Source organism: Perognathus longimembris, chromosome 4 (assembly GCF_023159225.1).
Source record: "Perognathus longimembris pacificus isolate PPM17 chromosome 4, ASM2315922v1, whole genome shotgun sequence".
NCBI classification, from domain to species: Eukaryota; Metazoa; Chordata; class Mammalia; order Rodentia; family Heteromyidae; genus Perognathus; species Perognathus longimembris.
The window spans coordinates 45,853,580-45,877,316 of record NC_063164.1 but is presented as its reverse complement, the minus strand read 5'-3'; the positions used below and the strand labels follow the sequence as shown (position 1 = coordinate 45,877,316).

The window sequence follows — 23,737 nt, the reverse complement described above, 5'->3', positions numbered from 1 at the left end:
TGAAACTGTAACCCCTCTGTATATCACTTTAACAATAAAGAAGTGAATAAAAAAGAGAAGGGGAAAACACAGACCAGAATCTAATATATACCCTTTAAAACTAAGAAGAGTGGGGGAAGCGGTGGGTCGGGGAGTATTGGGCAACAATGTTGAGAGGGACGACATTGATCAAGCTTTGTTAAATGGCAACTCCTTTGCACAACTACTTAAAGATAATAATTTTAATACAGAAGGGTAGGTTATTGGAAGAGCATGTTCTGATAGCAAGATAGAAAAATGTATATTCCTCTACTCATGTTTGAGTAAAAACAATTTCTTAACAGTTTGAATAGATGATTCTTAGGTGTCTGGATGTGTGGACTCAGAAACCTCCTAGATGGAAAGAGCATGGAGAGGGGAACATAGGAGTGATTTCATCCACAGTAGGTTCTGTCATATACTGAATGTCTTACACAAGCACTGTCAGCTTTTACATCAAGAAAAGACACAGTAAGCTGGGCATTGATGGCTCATACTTGTAATTCTACCTCAAGAGGGTGACCAAATATAATTCAAAACTATTCTAGACAGAAGAATCTATGATGCTCCATCTCCAGAATAACCAGAAACAACAGTGGCCAGAACTGGAGGTGTATGCTCAATATATATAGTGCCTGCTAAGCAAGAAAGCAAGAAAACAAGCAAACAAGCCAAGTGAATAGAGGCCCTGAATTCAAAGCCTGGCACCAGAAAAAAATTTATTAGAGTAGTAATTGTTTCCTTGTAATAATGTGCTTAGCATAACACAGTCTCTCATAAAAATCATCAACATTATCATTAGTTATATTTTGAAAAGAACACATTTTCTTTTTTAAATAAAGGCACCTAATGCCTTTATTTCATTCTTCACTTAGGCTATACTTTTCTTTGTAAGTCAAAATGAATTTGAGTTTACAAATTCTGCCTGCAAATTACTGATTATTGGCATAAATTAATTGTACAAGAGGTTTTCATTTTTCTATTTCTATCCATGCACAAAATGTTCTTTGATTAAATTTATACCTTCAGGGGCTGGGGATATAGCCTAGTGGCAAGAGTGCCTGCCTCGGATACACGAGGCCCTAGGTTCGATTCCCCAGCACCACATATACAGAAAACGGCCAGAAGCGGCGCTGTGGCTCAAGTGGCAGAGTGCTAGCCTTGAGCGGGAAGAAGCCAGGGACAGTGCTCAGGCCCTGAGTCCAAGGCCCAGGACTGGCCAAAAAAAAAAAAGAAAAAAAAATTTATACCTTCAGTTAATTTTTTATATTTTCTTTTTCCCTCCACTTTTGAAAGTTTTCAGTGGGTTTCATTAGACTATTTTCAAACAGACAGGCAGAGATAGAGATATAAATAGATATCAATTCTACACATGAAAACATACAATATTTGGTTTTATGCCTTGTCTTATCTTATTCAACATGACGATTATAAGTTCCATCCATTATCCTATGAAAATGAATTTCTGACTTTCAAATAATTTTCCAATAAAAGAGAAATTAACACACCAATAGCTATTTTGGCTATGGAACTTAATTTCACATGTCTGTCTGGTGATAGTGTTACTCTGGCCCGCTTGGAGGAGCTTCCTCTCATATAAATTGGCATCCAGCAGGTAGGACTGCCCTGAACTTCTGGCTGACTGAAATAAAAGTGGCCTGGAGGACCAAGTCCTGAGTAGAAATATCCTCCACATGAAAGCTTTAAATTTCAGAGGTTTCTACAATAAAATCCAAGTTAGTAAACTATCATTTGTTTCTGAAACTGGCAAGAAATGTCATTGACATTGCTCTAACAGAAAGAAGTAAAATTTCAGAAATTAACAACTTGGAAAATTCTGACAATATACCGAATCATCAATTTGAATTCAAAGGAATGATTTTTTTAAAAATCCATTTCAAACCTGGACTATTTAAAAAACCATGAACAATCAATTCATAATTGAAAAGCAGGAACAGTTTTGACCTGTCAAGGTTACAACCCAATCCCTCACAATTAAACATCCACAGATATTTTCTTCTCAATATACTGCAAAATAATTGTTATTCAAAATCACTTCCTTTGTACAATAAATGATCCTACTTAATACATTTCAAATATATCCAAACCTCTACATTACTTTTCATAAATTCATTTTCTTAATTCTTTCTTCTTTGGTATTTGCATATAAATGATTGCCATTTATATGCTCTGTGAAATGAAGTAAATAATATAATTAGAAATAATCCACAGGTGCATAGCTTAGATTCTTAATAGTTATTTCTATTGTTCAGTGGAGTTGTCTGTACCCTTGAATTTGTTTAGATTTCACAGCCTTTTCTCAGAGTTCCGTACTCTTTTATGTAACTGAAAAAAAAAAATTGTTCTGGAAACTTATCAAGAATACTATTGTGTGCTTTACTGGGAAACTTGAACTCTAGCATGCTCAGTGAAAAACAAAAACAAAAAGAATGACATATTCTCTAAACTACATGAAAGCTAGAACAGCAGGAAATTTTGCTCCAAACAGAAGAGTAAATAAATACAAATACTAAACTAACATCTGCTCACGAAATAGAGCCAAAGTAGAGCACAGAGAGAAGCTGTCCTAACTTGAAGATTTAGACCTTTCCCCTCACAGAATCTTTTCACTTTTGCACCCACTACTCCCACAATCTCATGTATCAAGAGTGACCTGAAATTCTACCTTCTCCATGAAACCATTCCAGCTAAATTAATTTTTCCCTCTCTGAACTTGCCCATGCTTCTTCCACTACTACCATCTTTCATATGAGGACTTCATTAATCATCTGGTACCTTGATGTTGCAATTCTACTATTATTTAATTGCTTTATGGGCTTACCAGGGTCATTTTGTCCTCTATACATTATACATGATAGATTTCTGGAAGCCATGACTGACTCTTAACATTTCTTTCATGTCCCTCCCAATGCTGAACACAAGGCAGACACACTAGACAGGGACACTCTCCTGTTACAATAGAGCCATTCAGTTGCTATGGTGACTTAGTGCCTGCAAATTTGATGAGACCTGCAGCTGCAACATTGATATCACTGAGTGGATCTCTTCAGTCAGCTGAGGAGTGACTCAGACTATTCTCATAACTATCCCGAGTGGGTCCTCATAGTCCAGCTGCTGATGAAAGAGCATGTCAGTGAGCTAGACACAGGTACCACCCACATAAAAGCAGTCCTCTATACTGGTTTATAGCCAATTGTTTGCCAGCTGTATGAGAATGACAAATAACTCATGTTTCATTAGTTTACTCCTTCATAAATTAGAGACTAAAGATACTGACAGAAGCTGGTTGCCAATGGCTCATGCCTGTTCACCTAGCCACTCTGGAGGCTGAGACCTGAGGATCACAGTTCAAAGCCAATCTGGGCAGGAAAATCCACAAGACTCCTTATTTCCAATTAACCACCAGAAAACTGGGAGTGGTTGTGGCTCAAAGTGGTAAAGCACTAGCCCTGAACAAAAATAAATAAAAACCTCAGAAACAGCACCCAGGCCCTGATCAGGTTTAAGCCCCATGACCAATACATCATGATGATGATGATGATGATGATGATGATGATGATGATGAATCATTCAACACTCACTATATGAAATTCTCTGTCCTAAATTCTTTTTGTTTCTGCTCACTGAATCATCATGCTCACTTTACAAGAAAGGCCCAGTTATTGCTCCAATCTTGCAGGCATGGACACCAAGACAGAGAGAGACTGGGCTTATCTTTAGGTAGACTTTGTTTCTCACAGAATTTTCTTATATCATTTTAGAGGTGCATAATACACTTGAACTATTTAAATGCATTCAATGAATTTGAAAGTAAATGTATTTGCAGTTGAATAATTGCATTTTAAAAAGTGAGATCAGGTGCTGGTTATTTAAAGGCTGAGATCTGAGGACTATGGTTTTAAGTCAGCCTAGGCAAGAAAGTCCATGAGATGTTTATCTCTAAGTAATCACTAAAACAGCCAAAAGTGGATCTGTGGCTCAAGTGGTAAAGTGCTAGCCTTGAGCCCTAGGACTGGCACACACACACACACACACACACACACACACACACACACACACACACACACAGTATTTACCACACAGCAACTATTCAATACCCATATGTCATGATTTCTGTTTCAAAACTCATTACTAATTTTGACAAATATTATCCAGATAACCTATCATATACTAACACAATATCTGCCCAAAGGAAAGTTTAAAGTTTTATGAGAAGTGGGGTGGGTGGGAGTACATGTGCACAGAAAGCTGTGTTGCAGATAGCCTCAATCCACCTAGGGTTTTACCTTGGAGGCAGTAGGTAGTGATACGTTAGCAGGAATCCAAGGTAATATGCATGGGAATCCTGTGTAAACTTCACTTAAAACACATAACACAGGAAACACCTTGAATGAGTAGCACATTCATGGGCTACTATAATGGATATACAACATATGAGTGAGGATCTGAGAGGAAGCAATGGAGTCCATCATGGGGCCAGAGCTCAGGGAAGTCTCAGAGAAGGCTGACTTGGTATTGAAAAAAATGAAGATATCAATAATTTACTTAGAAATCCATCTTCCTTCACTTAAAAGAATAATGACACAAATCAGAAGAACTAATCATATTAATAATTGATCAGTCCTGCCATGTTCTCTTAGGAGCTCGAATGTCTATACATTAATAATTGAGCCTCCTTAAGACCACAGAACTGTGGTGTATGAGAAAAGTGAATACTATTTAAGTCATCACTATTGCATTTATCCCTCTACTATATAGAGATTAACTGCTATTCTCTGTTAGTGTACAGAGATTTTGTTGCTTTGCAGAGATTACATATAGATACATATATTTATATGTTCACTCATTCATGACTTCCTTCATTTGTGGAACGTGTCATTCAAATTCAGTACTTGAAATGTCCCCTCCTGAAAACATCATGATGTGTTGCTAGGTATTTTTTGACTCTAACGTCTCAAAGTTTCTGTTTCTATTACATTGATTCAATGGGAGACTTGTGGAGCCAAAACAAAAGTATGAAGAAGCTATTATAGACCTTTGGATGTTGACTAGGATTCTGAGTGAGAAATTCTGAGAATTCTGTGAATCTATTTAAGAATGTATTAAGAGTAGTTAGCATACCATGTTTGTATGTAGAAATACACTTTTGCTAAGTTAATAAATTATAAAGAAGATATTTCAGAATCAATATGGCTTACATAGAGAGGAAAGGGAACACTGAAACTTATCTGCAACTTTGTAGCATATAGGATAAATAAAAATTATCCCAGTGGTATTGTTATGTAATTGCCAAAGAAATGCCATTTTGAATGTTCTGTATGTTTGGCACATTGGAGTCACTGATTATTAGCTAGTGTGGTTTCAGGAGATCTAATGTACGGAATGAAGTTGCAGTTGCTTATTGAACAACTGGGAAGAAAAGAAGCCACAAGAGCAAAAGCAAGCCATTCCTCTGAAATTGATGGAGCAACAGGGCAATGCTGACTAAGAAGCCTGTATTCAGATGGGGGAGATGAGGGGTCACAGAAATGAGCAGCCTTCACTGAAAGGTTGGAAGGAAAGTTAGTGGTGGATTTGCCTCCTTACGAGTCTGGTTTTCCATAAGATTTAGTTATGAGGATTGGGAGGAAAGGAAGTAGTGAGAAAAAGGTATTAAGCAGACAATTTAAGACTCACTCAAGTGACCTAGGTCAGGAGGAATGAGAGGAAAAATTGAGTTTTCACACCTTGAGAATCCAAATGATCACGTGTCATCGATTCCCCTAGCATCTTGGGCTGGCAAGTCTAGGGTGGTGACTTCCTACTGTGAGGTTGTCATTCTGATGGTTGTATCAGACAACCAGTGAGTAGGAATGATCTGAACAGACCATTTCCACAAAAAACTATTAGAAAAAGGAAGGCTGAATGAGGTGACTAGCAGCATCTTCTATACACTTAAGAAGCAGCTCAGGACTCACATAGGCAGGCACTAAACTTGAAGAGCCATGGCAAGGCCAGAACACCTGTATATTTTAAAGATTGACAGCAATTCTTCCATAGAATGGGGGAAAGCAGCTCTGGCCCAAACCGGAAAAGTTTCTGTCTCACTAAACAACCAAATCAAAAGTTTCAACTAAGGGGCTGGGGATATAGCCTAGTGGCAAGAGTGCCTGCCTCGGATACACGAGGCCCTAGGTTCGATTCCCCAGCACCACATATACAGAAAACGGCCAGAAGCGGCGCTGTGGCTCAAGTGGCAGAGTGCTAGCCTTGAGCGGGAAGAAGCCAGGGACAGTGCTCAGGCGTCCAAGGCCCAGGACTGGCAAAAAAAAAAAAAAAAAGTTTCAACTAAGCAACAACAAAACAAAATTTTCTAATCTTGATTAATTATCCAACACTTTTTCCTTGAGTAGCTTAATCCTGGAAAGTAGTCTTTCCAATAGACTTAAATCTTTATTCCATCCATATGGAGATCATGATTTCTATCTGCCTGAACACAAACACTAATGGCAAAAGCCACAGATGGAACACTCATGTTATTAGAAACCATGTTTTTCCAAAAAATATTTGCATTCCCTATATTATTGAAGACCTAGGTCTTCATCTACAGCATAAGTGAAAATGAGTCAAATATAAAATATTTATAAATGGCTTAAGCAGTACAGAAGAAGTTAGTCCAAGTTTTCCAAATATGGTAACAGACATCATATCCTTGCTTGGCATTATATATTCATCACTCACATAACAAAGTACACATATTTAATGATCTCTTAACCAACATTAAGCACAATTAACCAAAGCATTTTACTAGCTATTTTTAGAATGTGAATTGCAGTTGGCCTCTCACATTATTATTGTTAATCAACATAACCACAAGAAATCCACTGAGCAATATTTCAGCAGTGAACAATGAACAAATCAATTACACTTAAAAAATCACAATGAACCCCAATTGTACAATTAGTATACACTAAAATATTTTAATTATTAAAATGCCTTATGCTTTCAGAAATTGTAACCATGAAATTCAGTATTTAATTACTGCCTTCGACTGTCAAACTTTCAAAGTGAATTAAAACAAGGTTGTGCTTTCATTGTTATACATTGCTTTGAAATTTATTTGTTTAGGAGAAATTGCTTTTAAAGCAAAATCAGTTCCAACAGTAGCCAAACACATGCACAAATACATTGTGTACTCTTTCAAATGTTATACAGGAAAAAAATATCTTTACTCCTCCTATAACCCAGTCTAATAATGTCACTTCATTAATGGTCATGAAAATTTTGCTAGTGAGATAAATTATTAATTTGACCTGGGATTTCTCTCGCTCTATCACACACACACACACACACACACACACACACACACACACACACACACACTCTTTCTCTTCCTACCTTTTTCCCTCTTAAATTTTTACCTATTCAAATTTTATTTCATTTTGTTTTTATTCCACAAGTTACAACTTTGCTTTTTAGGTCCTGCATACATGGGCTTGTTTACAAGTTTCTGCTAAGTTTAAAATAAAGCAAAATAAATAAATAAAATAAATAAATTTCCAGAAGATTCAGAGTTCCTCTAAATATTCCATTATCAGACACTTGAAAAGTACCTAGTAAAAATCATGTTGTATTACTAGCCTTTGAAGTCTCAGTACACACAAAAAAAATGAGATGAAAGATTTCCTTAGTAATTTTATAATGAATGCACACTAAATTATAGTACTCTGTATATTTTGAAGTAAATTAAGTATATTAAATTACCTTTACTTATTTCTTCTTACTTCCCTTTTAAGTAGGTTTGATAATTTATAGCTTTCAAGTAATTGGTTCATTTCATCAAAACTACTGAATTCACATGTGTATGGGAAATTTCTGGTATTTTCTTCTTGTACTTTGAATGACTTGAGTTTCTAATGACACTCTTCTTTCATGGCTAATAATTATACCTTTTTGTCTTATTTTCTTTCTCTGTCATCTAGAGCTTTATCAACTTGACAGACCTTTTCAAAATAACAGTTTTTGGTTTTTATTGATTTTCTCTATTTTCAATTACATTTATTTCTGTTCTTTATTGCTTCCTTCAGTCTGTTTTCTTTGGCTTTAATTTACTCTTTTTTCTAGGTGCTTCAGTTTAAATCTTCTGGAGATAATTATTCTTTCCTATGTAAACATTTAATGCTCCAGCATTTATATGTGGTTACCAAAATATTTTAAATTACAAATGTGGTTTGTATTTGTGGTTGGCATTTTATACCTTCATTTATTGCTGCTCTCAGAAGTGTAACACACTAGCAAAATGTTTCCTTTTCAACACATCAATAAAACTTTAATAGCCTATGGAGTCACTGAACCAAGGAAATCTCAAGACATGTAGAAGCAGGCAGCGATAGCCTTGGGTGGTTTGGGTTTCTCTCTTTCCAATTATGAAAAAAAATTGGGAAGCATTTTGAATTGGCACTTAAAGTGAAAAATAATTTCCGCTGAAACTGAATTTGAGAGGTTGTGGCTTTGGGAGTTCCCTGTCTATTGGAAGAGTAATTAGGCTTCCTTTAAAGACTATCAGATCTCCATTTATGGCATATGAGCCATGGAGTGGAGAGAAAAGAATGCTCTCTCACTCTCTGGTCTTCTCCCTTCCCTGTCTTGATTCAGTACTTGAAATTTATATCAAGGAAGCTTCCCTTACTTGTCCTCTGGCTTGAAAGTTGGGCTTTACTTCACTCACTGTGCCATGCATTTCCTACCACTCTTCCTCTCTATGTAGTAGAAAGGACAAAGGCAAGGAAACAAGTGATAGGAACTCACCCCAAGTGATTGGGTGGGGTCTCCTTTACTTATAGAGGTTTCCTGTCTTAGGGAGTCAGGCACCTGTATGACCACCACTACTTTCACTGTCACCACTGCCATCAGAGGATGGCCTGCCCTGGGACAACGACACTCGACACACAGAAAGCCAAAAAACAAAAGCAAGGGACTACCTTCTTCTCTGATCCACAGTATTCTTTTAACCTCTTGATTAGACCTGACAGATGGGGCTTTCCTGTAGCTGCTTCTATCCACATCTGAAGCATGCATCAAAGTGTCAATCTGCCTTTGAATCCCACCTGGGAAATACTGGGGGGGAATACATGATGACACTATTGGTGGTATGTGGTATTCTGATTTCTCCCTTAACTACCTGCTATACCCTTTCTATCAACATTCTTGGCTGACATGCATTCTACTAGGGGTTTATAGTAACATTAGTGGAGAGTGGGGGATGGGAAGGGGTGGGAATGCATTCCATCTTGCCTATAACTAGAACCATGGAATGAGAAATTTGCTATATTTTCTGGAAGACTAATGACTCTTGATATAAGAAGGATATAGCCATGTCATTTGAAAATCTCTTGTGATTTTCTCATTTGCACATTATATGTATATATAAGCCAAAGCCTGTAGTTTAATAAGTATGTTTAGGCTAAGGTTAATCAAGTAGGAGGAATCACAGTAGACTGAAAACAAATCAAAACAAGACCAAACAAAGCAAAATAGAACAAAAGAAAAATTATTCATTGTCATTCAAATATAATACATATGCATGTCTATTCTTAAGCAAAAACATTTGTTGCCGCCTCTGACCAAAATTAGAAAGGTATATTTCTATCTTAACATTAATTTAACTCAGCAGCATTGAAAGTTGAGAGTGGTGATAAAGAGCCATGATCTACCACCTCGTTTTTGCATCATAAGTGCCTCCACTTTCCCTGAACTCTCATCCAAATCTCAGACCAAGAGCTTTTTTGTCATTACCAACAAGTATTATGAGATTTGCTTTCCATAAACAATATTTTGGTGGTATAATTTTTAAAAGGATTATCTTCTAAATAAATAACTAATAGTTTGTAAGCTACAGTCCTATGACTCAAAAATGGTAGCTGTGACCCAGGCCTAATACTCAGGTTTCAAATGAAGTATTGGATTGCAAATAACAGAAAGCTTTAGCACTGGTTTAAGCACTTAAGAACTTACATAGATCCCAAAATAGAGGCTTGAGGCTCAGCATAATATTCTACAGTAAGAAAGAAGCATAAATGATTGATTGGTAAATGTATTCCCTATTATTAGATTATTCTATTAAAACATGTAAAAAGATGTAGTACATCACAAGCAGCTTTCTATCTATATCCTTAGTAGTATATTCCATGAACAGATGCTCAGAAGTTTAATTGCTATGTCACAGAATGTGATCATCATGCATTTTAAAGCTTCTTTGTTTCCAAGTAGTTGAAGCAATCCAAAGGCACTCCATCATTGACAGAGCATACAACTTTCCTCATATTCTCACCTTTATTGGAGATTATCAATACTTACAATTTTATAGTAAATAATGGTTTACCTTTTTTCACTATTAAGCTTCATTTCTTAGACAATTATTGATGTTGAACATTTTCCCACATGTTTATTAGTGTTTACCTCTCTTTTGTGAGTTGTCTACTTCACTGATTTTTTTGGTTTATTTTTAATTTCTATCAATATAATGGAATGTCACCTTTGACTAGCATGTAACTTGCATATATTTTCTCCCCTGTCTATTGTTTGTCCTCTACGTTTGTTTCTGGTGTCTGGAAAATTCATTCATTTCTAGGACAGCTCAGCCACCACTTTCTCTGCCAAGTTTTTTCTGATTGATCTGGCAGAATAAATCATTCTTTCCATATATACCCCAAATATTTTGTACACACTTCTTTGTGTAGAATAATAAATTAAAATTTTTCCCTTCTCATCAAGAAACTGTAACAGAATGCAAATTGGTCTAACTTTATAATAGACATACCTTTGAATATGCTTTCATTGGTTCTTCAAAAAGTAAATCATTTCACAAAGCTTAGAATTTTCATTTTACTTATCATTAGTACTATCGTGCTATATTCTACTTTATTGAAACCCATCCATCTTCAACTGTCTTGGCATAAAAATTCTTAATTTCTTCTGACTTCAAATTCCTTACAGGATGTTTCCATGCCTCTGGTTTATTTATCTATTTCTATATAATAAGCTGCTCAATTCCAATTGCTTCAAACAGCAACCATTTCATGTGCCCAGTTTGGTCAGTGCTCAGTGGAGAAGGTATGTCTTTCCTCCCCAGAGGGGCTGAAAATCTGACAAAGGCTGACAATAGCCCACTTTCAATGTGGCTCACTCATGTGGCTGGCAAGCAGGTTAGGTGTTAGCTGGGATGCCAGCCAGAACTGCTGCCCAGGAATCTGAGATCTTTTCCACTTGGGTCTCTCTACTGTGCTACTTAAGTTCCTCACAGGCTGTGTGTTCTAAGAGTGATGATTCTAAATTATAGGACATGATATCAGCCAGTCTCTTGAGGCTCAGGAAGAACCAGACATAGCATCATTTATCCTGTATTCTGTTTGTCAAAGCAGAGAAGGGATTTGCCTAATTTTAAGAGAAGTAACATGATCTTCATTTCTTGATGAGAAGGCCAAATGATTTAAAGCCATCTTTAAACTATCACAATCATACTGTATATTCAGGTTTTGAAAAACTGTCAAAAAGAGTTTATATATTCTATAACCCATCATCTCTGTTCCTTGCAGAAATAAGAAGAGTGCCACTCTTTCTTGTTGATGTGTCACTTGCTCTCTCAGCACAAGGAGATGTGTGTATTCCCATAGGCCCTTCAGCTTCTGCCATAGAGACCAATCTTGACCTCGTTACTCTTTGGTCTCTATAGCTATAAATTATTCTCCTTCTAGAATCAATCTTCTCTAATAAATCAATTTACATCAATAACTTTTCTGTTTATGTATATTGTTTGAATTTCTGTTTAGCAAGAATAAGTCACAGTGACGAATTATGGGCTCCCTAGAATGTACTAGACTACCATTTATACTGTAATGTAAATGTCTTCCCAAATTGGATGTATTAGAAACTTAATCTCTAAGACAACCATATTGGAAATAAGGATTTTGAGGATGTGTTAGCTCATGGGTTCTCTGACGTCATGAATGAATTGACTTTATAAATGAACTTGACAGATGGAATTTCATACACATTCTCTCTCTCTCTCTCTCTCTCTCTCACACACACACACACACATTCATCACTACTTCACTTCTATGCCTTCTTTCATGTGAAAATACAGTGTCCCTCCCCTTTGAAGTATGGAACAATAAGACACCATCTTGCATGAGAGAGAGAGTAGACCCTCAAATCAGCCTCACCTTGACCTTAAATTTCTTAGCCTTCAAAATTATGGTATTTTTTTTATAAATAACTCCCTTTAGGCCTTGTATTATATCATGAGAAATGGGCCAAGACACTCTCACATCTATTTACAAAAATAACCTTGTACAAGACCACTGAAGGAACTTTCCAGAGCCAAAGAATGCTAATTGAATTTGAATCTTTGGAACACACAGCAGCTCCCCCTTTTTCACTAGAATTTAACATATAGGAAAGGACATGACCTGTACACGAGAAAAAATGCCCAGTGGAACAGAGAAATCATCAAGAAGTTTTAATGTTTCATAATTGAGAAGCTATTTTGTATGTATTAGGATAGAAAAAAACCTGATTAAAATCTTAAAGAGCAACAAACTGCTTATGCATTTCTGATGTTTCAGAAATGCATAGTTCTTATCTTATTTCAGTGGCTTTTAAAAAATCATCACTGAAAATTAAAGCAGGTACTTACTAAACACCTAAACACCAACCTATTGGAACCACAGGTAACTGTGTCAGAACTTGGAAAACATCAGATCTTAGTCCTCTTTCTTCAAGATTCCAAACCAATTGAAAAGATAGAGAGCAGAGTCAAATATGGAGCAATTGGCTGTGGTGAAGACAAACTGGAGGACAGGATTGATTTGGATTTTACTTTTTCTTTCTAAATCTAACCTTTGGGACCTGCCTGTAGAGAAGATAGTATCTGAAACACAACTCTCCCAGAAGGAGCATGCCCTGTGTCTGCTGGTCAGGTCAGCAAAAGCAAAGAAAAGAGAATCTATAGTTCAGGAGCAGGCAGGGCTCCAAAACATCCTTGAGTCTGGCCTCTTCATTCAGATTATTCCTTACCTCAGTCTTACCAGCCAAGTATCATGTTAGTTGTTTTTTTGTTTTATTTCAAATTTAGGAAATTCCTTTTTTTTTCCCTTTCACTTCTTTATAATTAAAGTGATGTACAGAGGGGTTACAGTTTCATACATAAGGAAGGGAGTACATTTCTTATCACTTTTGAAGGGAGAAAAATGTGAAGAGAAAAGATGGTGGGTGCTTCCTTATTACCTGTGAGAGAGTACAATTTCTAAATCTATAGACTTTGCAAAGCAAGAAAATAGAAAACATGGATCTTCTATATGAATTAAATATTTAAGATGAAACCCTATGACACTGATATGTACTACTCTTTCAATACTGAAAGAATTTAATTACATTAAGATCATACATGTCTCAGGGTCTGGTGGCTCACACCTGTAATCTTAGCTGCAAAGGAGGAGGAAGAAATCTGAGCAGCATGGTTTGAAGCCAACTTGGGCAGGAAAGTCTGTGTGACTCCTATCTTCAACTAACCACAAAAAAAGAAGTAGAACTTGTAGCTCAAGTGGTAGAGCATTTACCTTGAGAAAAAATGTTCAGGAACAACACTCAGGCCTAAGTTCCATGACCCACATGTGTATACATGCACACACACACACACACACACACACACATACACACACATGCTACAAAATATCTCTAATTAGTATTATTTAAATCACATAACTTCAAAATATATCTTTAAAATTATTTTCCTAAAATCTCACTGTTATTTAGGGCAAGTTTTGAGACTTTTGGCTCTACTACTAGTATATTCTATTCATATTACATTCATTTCTAGCTCAGTAAATGGGAATAGGACAAAAATAAATTTTCATTGGGCCAGAGATTTACTCAGAACTAGGAAACCCACAGTTTTATGAGAGACAAATGAGGGGTGAAATGGTTCAATGTTTTATGCTCTGAAGAGTCATTCTTCAGCCAAGGCATTGGTCATGTATCTATAAACACAGGACTTTTCTTTGCACATACCATCTCATTCCTTTGAGCACTAGCAAGGTAGCTGAAAGATTGTCTGACTAGAAGGTTCTCGGAAGCATCCCTGTAGTACTTTTGCCTCTTCTTTCCTGCCTTTGTCCACTTTGTGCTCACTTGAAGGTAAAATATCCATAGTAGCCATAGGGAGACCTTTACCTGGCTTGAATCTATCTACCTCTTCATTTTCCTGAATGGTTTCTTTTTTGTTAGAAATAATTTGAGCATGAATTGGGAACCTAGATGTCTTTGGAGAGTTAAAGCTTTTTTCCCCCCACATAATTATGTTTCTACCACTGAAAATGGGGAAATATTTTTTCCTCTGGAGACTCCACTGAGATTGTGAAGTACACTGCTGAAGGCAAAATAAAATCTCTGTGACACAGACATTACCAACATTAGCAACACTCATGAGATTCTGTTTCCAGAATATTTCCCTTTCATGTAAATTACTAAGATATAAGATAATTTTCAGTGGAAGGCAAAAAATATTTTTCTATTAAATTGAGCATCCAAATTACTCTGAAATATTTCTTATTAGCATGAATAATTATGCTACATTTCCTTTTGAAAGCCATATGTATGTCCATGTATTGTCACATTTCTCTTCCCAAACTTTCTTTTTAGTAATGTGAAGAATAACTATTACTGTCCTAATTTTCCAAATGTATATCTTGAGATGAGGAAATAAATACTTTGCCCAATTAGAAAGGACTCAGCATTGACTCCTATACCCTCGCTACAACCCTTTTGGAGAGTTTTTCTTGGTAATTAGACCAGTTCAGGGCCTTATGCATAAGGAAAGATCTGAAATGAACATTAAATGTTTATTGATTCTTCATCCCTACCCTGTGAAAATCTCCTATTAAAATGAGCTTGGAACTAACAATTTTTTGCTACAATTTAAGGTTGCATACACCCAACTAACAAATGATTGAATTAGTGATCTATCCATTGGCAATATTTTTTCATTTGAAAACGTTGGAAAGCCTGAAATAAGTTCAGATTCCTTGATAATTTCTTTTCTTTTTTACATTTTAGAAATACAGTTACATAAAAATCAGTTCTATCTGGAAGATGTTTCTGCTGCTTAAAATGTCTTAGGCTGTATGGCTTGGTTAATGTGGCAGGTAGGTGGGAGGGAGTATGAGAGATTGACATTAAGAAGTAGTGGTGGGGCTGGGAATGTGGCTTAGTGGTAGAGTTCTTGTCTAGCATGTACCACATAAACAGAAAAAGCCAGAAGTGGTGCGGTGGCTCAAGTGGTAGAGTGCTATCCTTGAGCAAAAAGAAGCCAGAGACACTGCTCAGGCCCTGAGTTCAAGCCCCAGGACTGGCAAACAAGAAGGAGGAGGAGGGGCAGGGGGAGGAGGAGGGGGAGGGGAGGGGGAGGGGGAGGGGGAGGGGGAGGGGGAGGAGGAGGAGGAAATGGCTAAAGGTCTAGGTGAAGTCAAAATACTCTTTCATTTAAGAACTCATTTTCTTACACTTGTATTCAAGGACAGAAAATGGCTCACAATCCCTTACCACTTAATGATAAGATCTGTTCTGTTCTCTCATTTTGCAAGTAAAAAGCTGTAAATTAACAAACAGTACAAGAAATGTATCCAATGCCTAACGTATGAAACTGTAACCTCTATGTACATCAGTTTTATAATAAAAACTTAAAAAAAAAAAAAGCTGTAAATGCAGAGTTCTTTAGATCTTCCAGTATCAACTGCTTACCAAGGAGGATGGAATCTGATAAATGGTAAACCGTAACCTAACCAAGAACCTGTGTAGATTTGGATATGCAAATCTGAGCATAGGGGCTGGGGATTGACATTTTGCTCTAATTAAGAAAGCTTTCCCCTTGGGGTTGCTTGATGGGGAGAAAGAAGTGACATGATTTGAGAACCCACACTACTGTGAACCTCCACACATGATATTTGCAATTCATCCGTAAGCCAAAAAATGCTGGGTGTCATAACTTGTTAGTGAAGGCTGGGGAAAGGATATGATTTTAAGTTAATAGGCTTATACAAAAGAGATAAAACACAGGAAACCACAAGAAAGCAAACCTCTGGGAATGAGCAGACCTGGTGAGGGAATACTGAGTTTCCACAGTTCATGGAATTGGGAATCAGAACAAATCACACAAGATCTTTGTATAATAGGAAGACCTTGAATTGAAAGTTGAGTTTGTAGAATAATTACACCAAAAACATGGGTGTTTTTAATCCTGGCCCCTGCTTTTTCATATTGTCATGCTTGTTGTTTGTTTTTTAATATACACAATCCTTTATGATGATCATGGATCACTACCTTGAAAGATAGCTTCAAGCCCAGAGAGCAGAGCAAAGACTTATGGAGCAGGTGGATAGCCCAGGTTTGAATCACTGCATTCTTCAGGACTAATTCTTCAATTTTTCTGGCTTATTTATGCAATTCTTTTTGCCACTGTACAATGAGAAAACCAACTGTCTATGTATAAGATTCAACTTATACCTGTCTCTGAATTGGAAATGATAACTTCAGCCAAAATATTCAAAGAAACTAGTAATACGAAAGTATTATAATCACAGAACATCCTGATAACTGTTTTAGTGGATTTGGTGAACCTGTCAGTTATCCCCAAAAGGGAAAGAGAGGACCTCAGCCCTTTTTTTTTTATTTTTTGAGAGAAAGAATATTCAAGATGCAGGATAAGAGACTAACAGAGATTTGTGAAGCAAGAAAAGAAGAAGGTACAGATGTACCTCCGCAAGACACAGGCCTTTTGGAAGGACACAAATGAGTTGGTTGAGTGATAGTATGGATACTGGAAGAGTAGAACAGGGGCCCTGTTGAAACTTTCTTAGGTTAAGTAGTCTTGTTTGTTCTAGGCACCTGGCATGTCTCAGTCATTCATGTTTCTACAGATTTTGACATTATCAGTTCAGCCTGGAGATATAAAGTAACTCTTCCTCTTTTGCAACAAAAGATTTTTGTTTTTTTATGTCTTTTAATAACCATTCTTTAGGGCTGGGAATATGGCCTAGTGGTAAAGTGCTCGCCTCGTATACATGAAGCCCTGGGTTCAATTCCTCAGCACCACATATATAGAAAAAATCCAGAAGTGGAGCTGTGGCTCAAGAGGTAGAGTACTAGCCTTGAGCAAAAAGAAGCCAGGGACAGTGCTCAGGCCCTGAGTCCATGCCCCAGGACTGGCAACAAAACAAAACAAATAAACAAATAACCATTCTTGAGACCAAAGGAGGGGTGTGGCCAGACATATTTGATCTGCAAGGCACAACAACTATTTGAAGCAAGGGTGAAAAGGAGTGATGGTGCCTTTTTTTTCCTGCTTGTTATTGTTTAGTAAAGAAGCATGAAGATTGAAAAGGAAATGGTCCTTGTGTAGTTGTAGCCAGGTTATACATTAGTGTTTATTTCTCAATTTTTAGTTTCTGTTTCTTAATGTTCTATTCCCTAGTGTAGTCTATTTTAATTGTAGAACAGAACCCTTACTAAATGTCTTTGATCTTTATGAAGAAGGACATTTGCCTATGAGGGTTATGACTCACAAGGACAAGCCGGCTACATCAAAGAGCTCCACCTGTCCCTGGCTTGACATTTTCAAGGACTTTTTTCCTTGCATTTGTATTTCATAAGCTAAGTCCCATAGAATAAGAAAACAAGTGCTAAGAACTGGAGCCTTACGTGGTTCTACCTCCAGGGAAAAGGAACTGCCTGCAGTACCATGCACTCCCTCACACTTGCTCTGTGAGGTCAGGCCAATATGGGAGGCATTATCTGAGTTACAGCTAACGCAGATCTGGGAGGGTCTATACCCATTCTCACATAACCCTGAGTCTGATGGACCCCAGCACTAATGAGAAAACGAGGCATATAAGAGATCATGTTTTGTAGTTTGAGCCATGGACCCAACATTTATATTTTGTACCCCAAGAATTATGTAGCTGGACTTTACTTCACCTGAATAACAATGTTATTTTCAGATTTTTTAGCTAAATAATTTCAGCAAGTCTGATTTAAAAAAATACCTTTGCCCCAAATCAGGTACTTTGATGTTTCATTAGGGAAAATAACCTCTAAATTCTCCCTATCAGAAAGTATCACTAGCGACTGAAAACATTTCATTGTTTGACACTATCATACATGGAATAAGAAGATAATGAATTTTTTTCTCACTGAGGTGGCCAGGAAAATAAAACTAATCATTTCACTCTGGAACTATATTAAAATGGCCATAGGCAGTGACAATAGTGACACTAAAAATATCAAGACAAATCATATGAAACCGCTTTTTCTTTCTTTTATGTTAGCAAGTTCAAGGCCTTGCATTCAAACCACAGGAACAAAGAAAGAGAGGGAAGGTGGGAGGAAGGAAGGAAGGAAGGAAGGAAGGAAGAAAGGAAGGAAGGAAGGAAGGAAGGAAGGAAGGAAGGAAGGAAGGAAGGAAGGGAAGGAAAAAATAAAGGAAGGAGAGAAGGAAAGAAAGAGAGAGAAATAATTAATGAAAGAAAGAAAGAAAGAAAGAAAGGAAAAAAAGAGAAGAGAATGACAAAGGAAGAAAGAAAAGGGAAACAAAAGACAGAAAGAAAGAAGGAACTTTGCAACTCCTTTGTATCATAGTATCTTACCTTGAGCTTGGCCAAAAGAAGTTCATGATCATGAAGCAATTTTTTGGTTTCATCTTGACTGCTCCCAATTTCTAGAAGATTGGGCTGTGACTCAGCCAGTTGAAATTGTACCCATTTGCCACACTAAAAATAAAAATGAAATAAAATGTACTTTTAGTTCCTTTGATTCCTTCCTCCTCACACTTCTATTTTTCTTCTGAAATTCCTAGTTATACTGGGAACACTTTCTTCCTTCCGTAGAGGTGGGCTTCATTTGAGTTGAAACACTAACTAGTTTAATACAAACCTATGCTGGGTCTTATTTTACTTTTAAAATAAAGTGTTTTGGCATACTGGACTTGAACTTTTACAATTCCCATGAGGAACACAGGCAGTGGATTATATATTAGCGAATAATATAAAGTCACAGAATAACTCATACAATTCTATTCTCACAAAACTGAACTCTACAAAAATAGTGAAATTTTCCACATGGGATATGAGTTTCATCATAGATCAGACAGAGACATTGCTTTTCCATGAGGACAGATTTTCCACTCTGAACAGCTTGGAATATATTTATTACAGAAAAAGACAGTAAAGAAAGGTAGTAGGGGAGAGGAGAGTGACAAGTACTTATTTTAATGGAATGTAAGGATTTTAAGGTTTTTCTTCATATGTTCAATGCATCTCTGACTCTCCTATATATTAAACCCTACACATTACTACTCATCCTGCTCCAAAAATGTTTCATATGCAAGGAAAAGTAAGGTCTTTTAGGCTAGTCACAGCAGAGGATCACAAGAGCCCAATAGCTATACCCTTATGAACACATAAGATGATGCTAAGTGAAATGAACTCCATGTTATGGAAACGACTGCTACATCACTGTTGTAATTACTTTCAACATGCGATATGAAACCGTAGCTTCTATTATTGATGATCCTCTTGTATCCCCTTCCTGTGGTTGTGCCTGCACTATCTCTGTATCTTATCTGAGTACATTGGAAACTGTATATACAGGTATTAGAACTAGGAAACTGAAAGGGAATACCAAAATCGAGAGACACGGGGTAAAAAAGACAAACGAGTACAAAAGCAATACTTGCAAAACTGTTTAGTGTAAATCTACTGAACAATTCATGGGAGGGGGAGGGGGGAATGAGGGAGGAGGTAACAAATAGTACAAGAAATGTATCCAATGCCTAAAGTATGAAACTGTAACCGCTCTGTGTATCAGTTTGACAATAAAATTTTTTAAAAAATCAAAAAAAAAAAAAAAAAAAAGAAAGGTAGTAGGGGAGAGGAGAGTGACAAGTACTTATTTTAATGGAATGTAAGGATTTTAAGGTTTTTCTTCATATGTTCAATGCATCTCTGACTCTCCTATATATTAAACCCTACACATTACTACTCATCCTGCTCCAAAAATGTTTCATATGCAAGGAAAAGTAAGGTCTGCCTAAGTAGTGAATGTGCCTCTTTTCCCTCACTTCCCGAATTTGCATCTAATCAAAGCATCCTGAAATCACAGGCAAACGATCAGCTTCTCCTTCAGGCATTTTTTTTTTCATCTCCACTTGCTGCTTTGGAAAGAAGAGACAGAAAGAGAGTCCACCTAGGTCCTGTTTACAGCAGAGTAGATCTCAGCACAGTGCCAAATTGGCATTCTGTGATTCTAGAGGGTCTCATTGTCAAATTCTGTGTACCTGTTATTAATCTTCATATCATCATAAAATTTGCAATTAAGTTAAATTCAACAGGCCCTGCTGTCCTTACTATAACAAACAGCAGCAGCAACAACAACTACAAAAACAAACCAGAAAAAAAATTCAATTAAGTCTGCTGGGGTTCTGAACGTCCTTGGCTGGTAGGCATCAACTTCCTTTGAGAATGCTTTAGGTAGTAAATTGTCTACAGCCCAGATGGAATGCTTGAGAGGTCTTTCCTGGGGTGCTTTTATAGGGAATAAAATCATGAATGTCTTCTGCAACCTAAAGATGTATGGTCATCCTGGCAAATGAGCAAATTGCTAAATATGAAATGTGCATTTAAGTTCTAAGAAGCGTTCCCTTCTTATTAAGAGTAAGTGGACACAGGCTGTGGGCCAACGGTCTTTGTTCACCCAACGGTGCCAAGATGTAACAGTGCCTTTGCCATGTCAAAACCAGAGCTGGGGGAAGGGGGACACATGTCAGAGCCTTTTACTTGGGGGGGAGGGGTGCTCAGACACCAGACACTATCGTGCTCAATAGTGTGCCACCTTCTCACCTGCCTCCTGCCCTTCGCATGTCCACTCAAAACGCAGACAATGCCCAGTGCCCCCTCCCAGATGCAGTTCTGACCTCTAATCACACAGGCTTACCTCTAAAGACCCAATGAAAGGTTTATGGTAGAGTTTATTTTGTCAATCTGATTAACTAAAAAGGAATGAAAAACTAGTAAATTGCTGAAACTGAGAAGTTTCTCTGAGACCTGGATTTAAGTAAGCAAAAGCACTTGCTGGGAAGTGCTACATGCAGCATCCTGCTGACCACGGCATTATTACTGAGTGTTCTATGTAAGGCAAGAAGCCCACAGTCCCACAAGAAAAAAAGAAAGAAAGTTGCTAGCTTACCTTTATGACAGCTATCACAATCTTGGAGTCCCCAGCCTGCACGACGACTGAACTGACAGTTGTCGTGGAAAAGCCCACAGCAGGAGCTCCTTGTCCGGACATGGCACTGTAGAAGCAGAGTTTATTTCTTGGGCAGCCTCTGCACAGATGCGTGTCTGCTGTTCATTTCAGAAGGCAAACACTGGGGTTACTGGGATTCATTCAGGGAAAGAGCCCTGCTCACACTGATTACTCTGCCAAAAGGAAAGAACAGGAAGTTAAAAATAGACAACCCCATTGAGTTTATCATGAGAGACACAGCGAGAGGAGCCATCGGAGAAAAAAGCCACACCCCGTATGGTAACATTAAGTGGCTGTTATTTTTGCCATTATCTGCAGCGTGGAGGACAGCTTCAAGCTCTTTGCCTATCAGCTGATGTTTGATAGAAAATGGAAAAAAAATGACATCCTGACAACCCAAATTAGTTTTGCCTTTGAAACTAAATAGTTGTAACTATGGACTTTGAATTCAGCAACTCACTGACCCGGATATAAAGTTTTTTGTTTTTTTTTTTAAGTCTCTTTTACATGAAACAAACCACCAAAAATGTACTTTCTTTAAAGTTCTGGTATTTGTTTTGGGGTTAAGTCACAAAATTTCTCAGAACATATTATTAGTTTAATCAGCTTTTCTAAAAATGCCATCCATTGCCAAATGAAGTCTGTGGAATGATCCCATTTTCTGGGAGCCTCATTCCTTGTGATCTGTGGTTAGATTGCCTTATCTATTGCATCCACAGAGCCTTGGGTTTCTTAACAGCAATTAAAATGGTATTTCAACCACCATTTATCAAGAGGTACCTATTATTTCAGAAGTTCTCCTCTGAACAATGTTTTCAAATTCAGTTAGCACAACTACTAGGAAGCAGAGCCCATTTTGGTTACCTTTTAATTGCAATAAGAAAAATAGTTCTTGTGTAATTTTAGGTTAACACTGTCTATTTTGCTACCTAGTTTGTAAAAGAATGGTCTTGGGTTTTGTTTTCCCCTTTACTTTCAGAGCAGGAAAATTACAACCAGCTTCAAATCACAGCCCCAAACCATCAGATTAATCCTGTTGCTAGAAACTCAGCATGTGTCACAAGCTGTCTATGGTATTAAGTAGCAGCTGTTGAATTCCCTGTCAAAGAACAGCTGAAAATAACCCTGAAGTGTAGGGCAGAGGGCAGAGGGCAGAGGGCAGAGGGCAAACACATGAGAGCCATGAACTCCAAAGCTGTTGGAACCATCACAAAGTTGTTGGAACCATGATTCTCTGGAACAAAGCCAGAGTGAAGGATGTAGCAATAAACAGAGTTAAATGAACCCTCTCATGCTACAAACTTCTTAGCTTAGTTTAAAAGCATGTTCAGATTCATAGTGCTGCTCAGAAGTTTTAGTAAGCACCATTGCTATGTTCTGCTAAGGTTCAGAATAACATTCTTGAGCAAAGGGGAGAGTATTGTTACATATACTTGGAGTGTTTTGTTTATTTGAGTTTTGTTTTCGTTTTGTGCTAGTATGAGGGCTTGAACTCAGTGCCTGGGTGTGGCCCCTTAGCCTTTTTCACTCAAGGCTGGCACTCTACCATTTGAGCAGCATATCCATTTCCAGCTTTTTCATAGTTAAGTAGAGGTAAGAGTCTCAGATTTTCCTGCAGGTTTCCAACCATGATCCTCAGATCTCATTTTCCTGAATAGCTAAGAATACAGGCATAAGCCATCAGCACCTGGATGTCCTTGGGTTCTGAGAAATTATTTTTCTTTCCCAAAACACGGTATACTCTTGATCCAGATCTTCTGCTCTAGGCATCTATCTACTAATTCAATGAGAGGGAAATTACATGTGGGCCCCAGATTCCTGCTCAACCGACTTCACCTGTTGCCAAGTTAGATCAAGCTTGGCATAGCAAACACCAAGACACTCTACAATATAGAAAACATGAATTGTTTCAATGTATGCCTGACTGGAGAGCTTGCAGAGAACCAACCATCCAGGAATGTTAAAGGCAGGTCTTCCACTTGAGCCAGCATGCAGTTGATCTACACAAACTCAAACAAATTGATGGCAACTAGCTTTTAACTAGTTATACTCAAGTAAAAGAGTTGGTGCCTTTGTCACAGAATATACGAAGTTGAGAAAAAAAGTCATTGTTGCCATATTGTATGGATGCTATGGAAGAAAAAGTGTAAAGTAATTATCCTAGCTCCTGACATGTAATCATCAGTCACTGAATGGTTGCTGGTATTACTACTTCTCAGGATAATAGCAGACAAAACTTTGACTTGAAGTTTCCATCTGGAAAAACAGGCTCATTTTGGATTTTTTGTACCAGCTCTATCTAATTTATCCTCATAAACTTGAATGTAACTTAACAATAAGAGTACTGATTAAGGGGCTGGGGATATGG

General features: G+C 37.3%; 1 protein-coding gene across 5 annotated transcripts in view; it reads right to left on the bottom strand.

Moving 5' to 3' along the window:
* Window positions 1-23,449, bottom strand: part of Ccdc141 (coiled-coil domain containing 141) — a 172,527-nt gene extending 149,078 nt beyond the window's left edge. For 4 of the 5 annotated variants that reach the window (XM_048345161.1, XM_048345162.1, XM_048345163.1 and 1 more), the window contains exons 1-2: window positions 21,310-21,846; window positions 18,714-18,836 (exon numbers count right to left, since the gene is read on the bottom strand). In XM_048345161.1, coding sequence (XP_048201118.1) covers window positions 18,714-18,836; window positions 21,310-21,411 — 225 coding nt within the window. In that variant the 5' untranslated portion in view covers window positions 21,412-21,846. Of the gene's footprint in view, window positions 1-18,713; window positions 18,837-21,309; window positions 21,847-23,170 lie in introns of those variants that run through there. The other variant, XM_048345160.1, reaches the window with a different exon arrangement.
* Window positions 23,450-23,737: the final 288 nt, after the last annotated feature.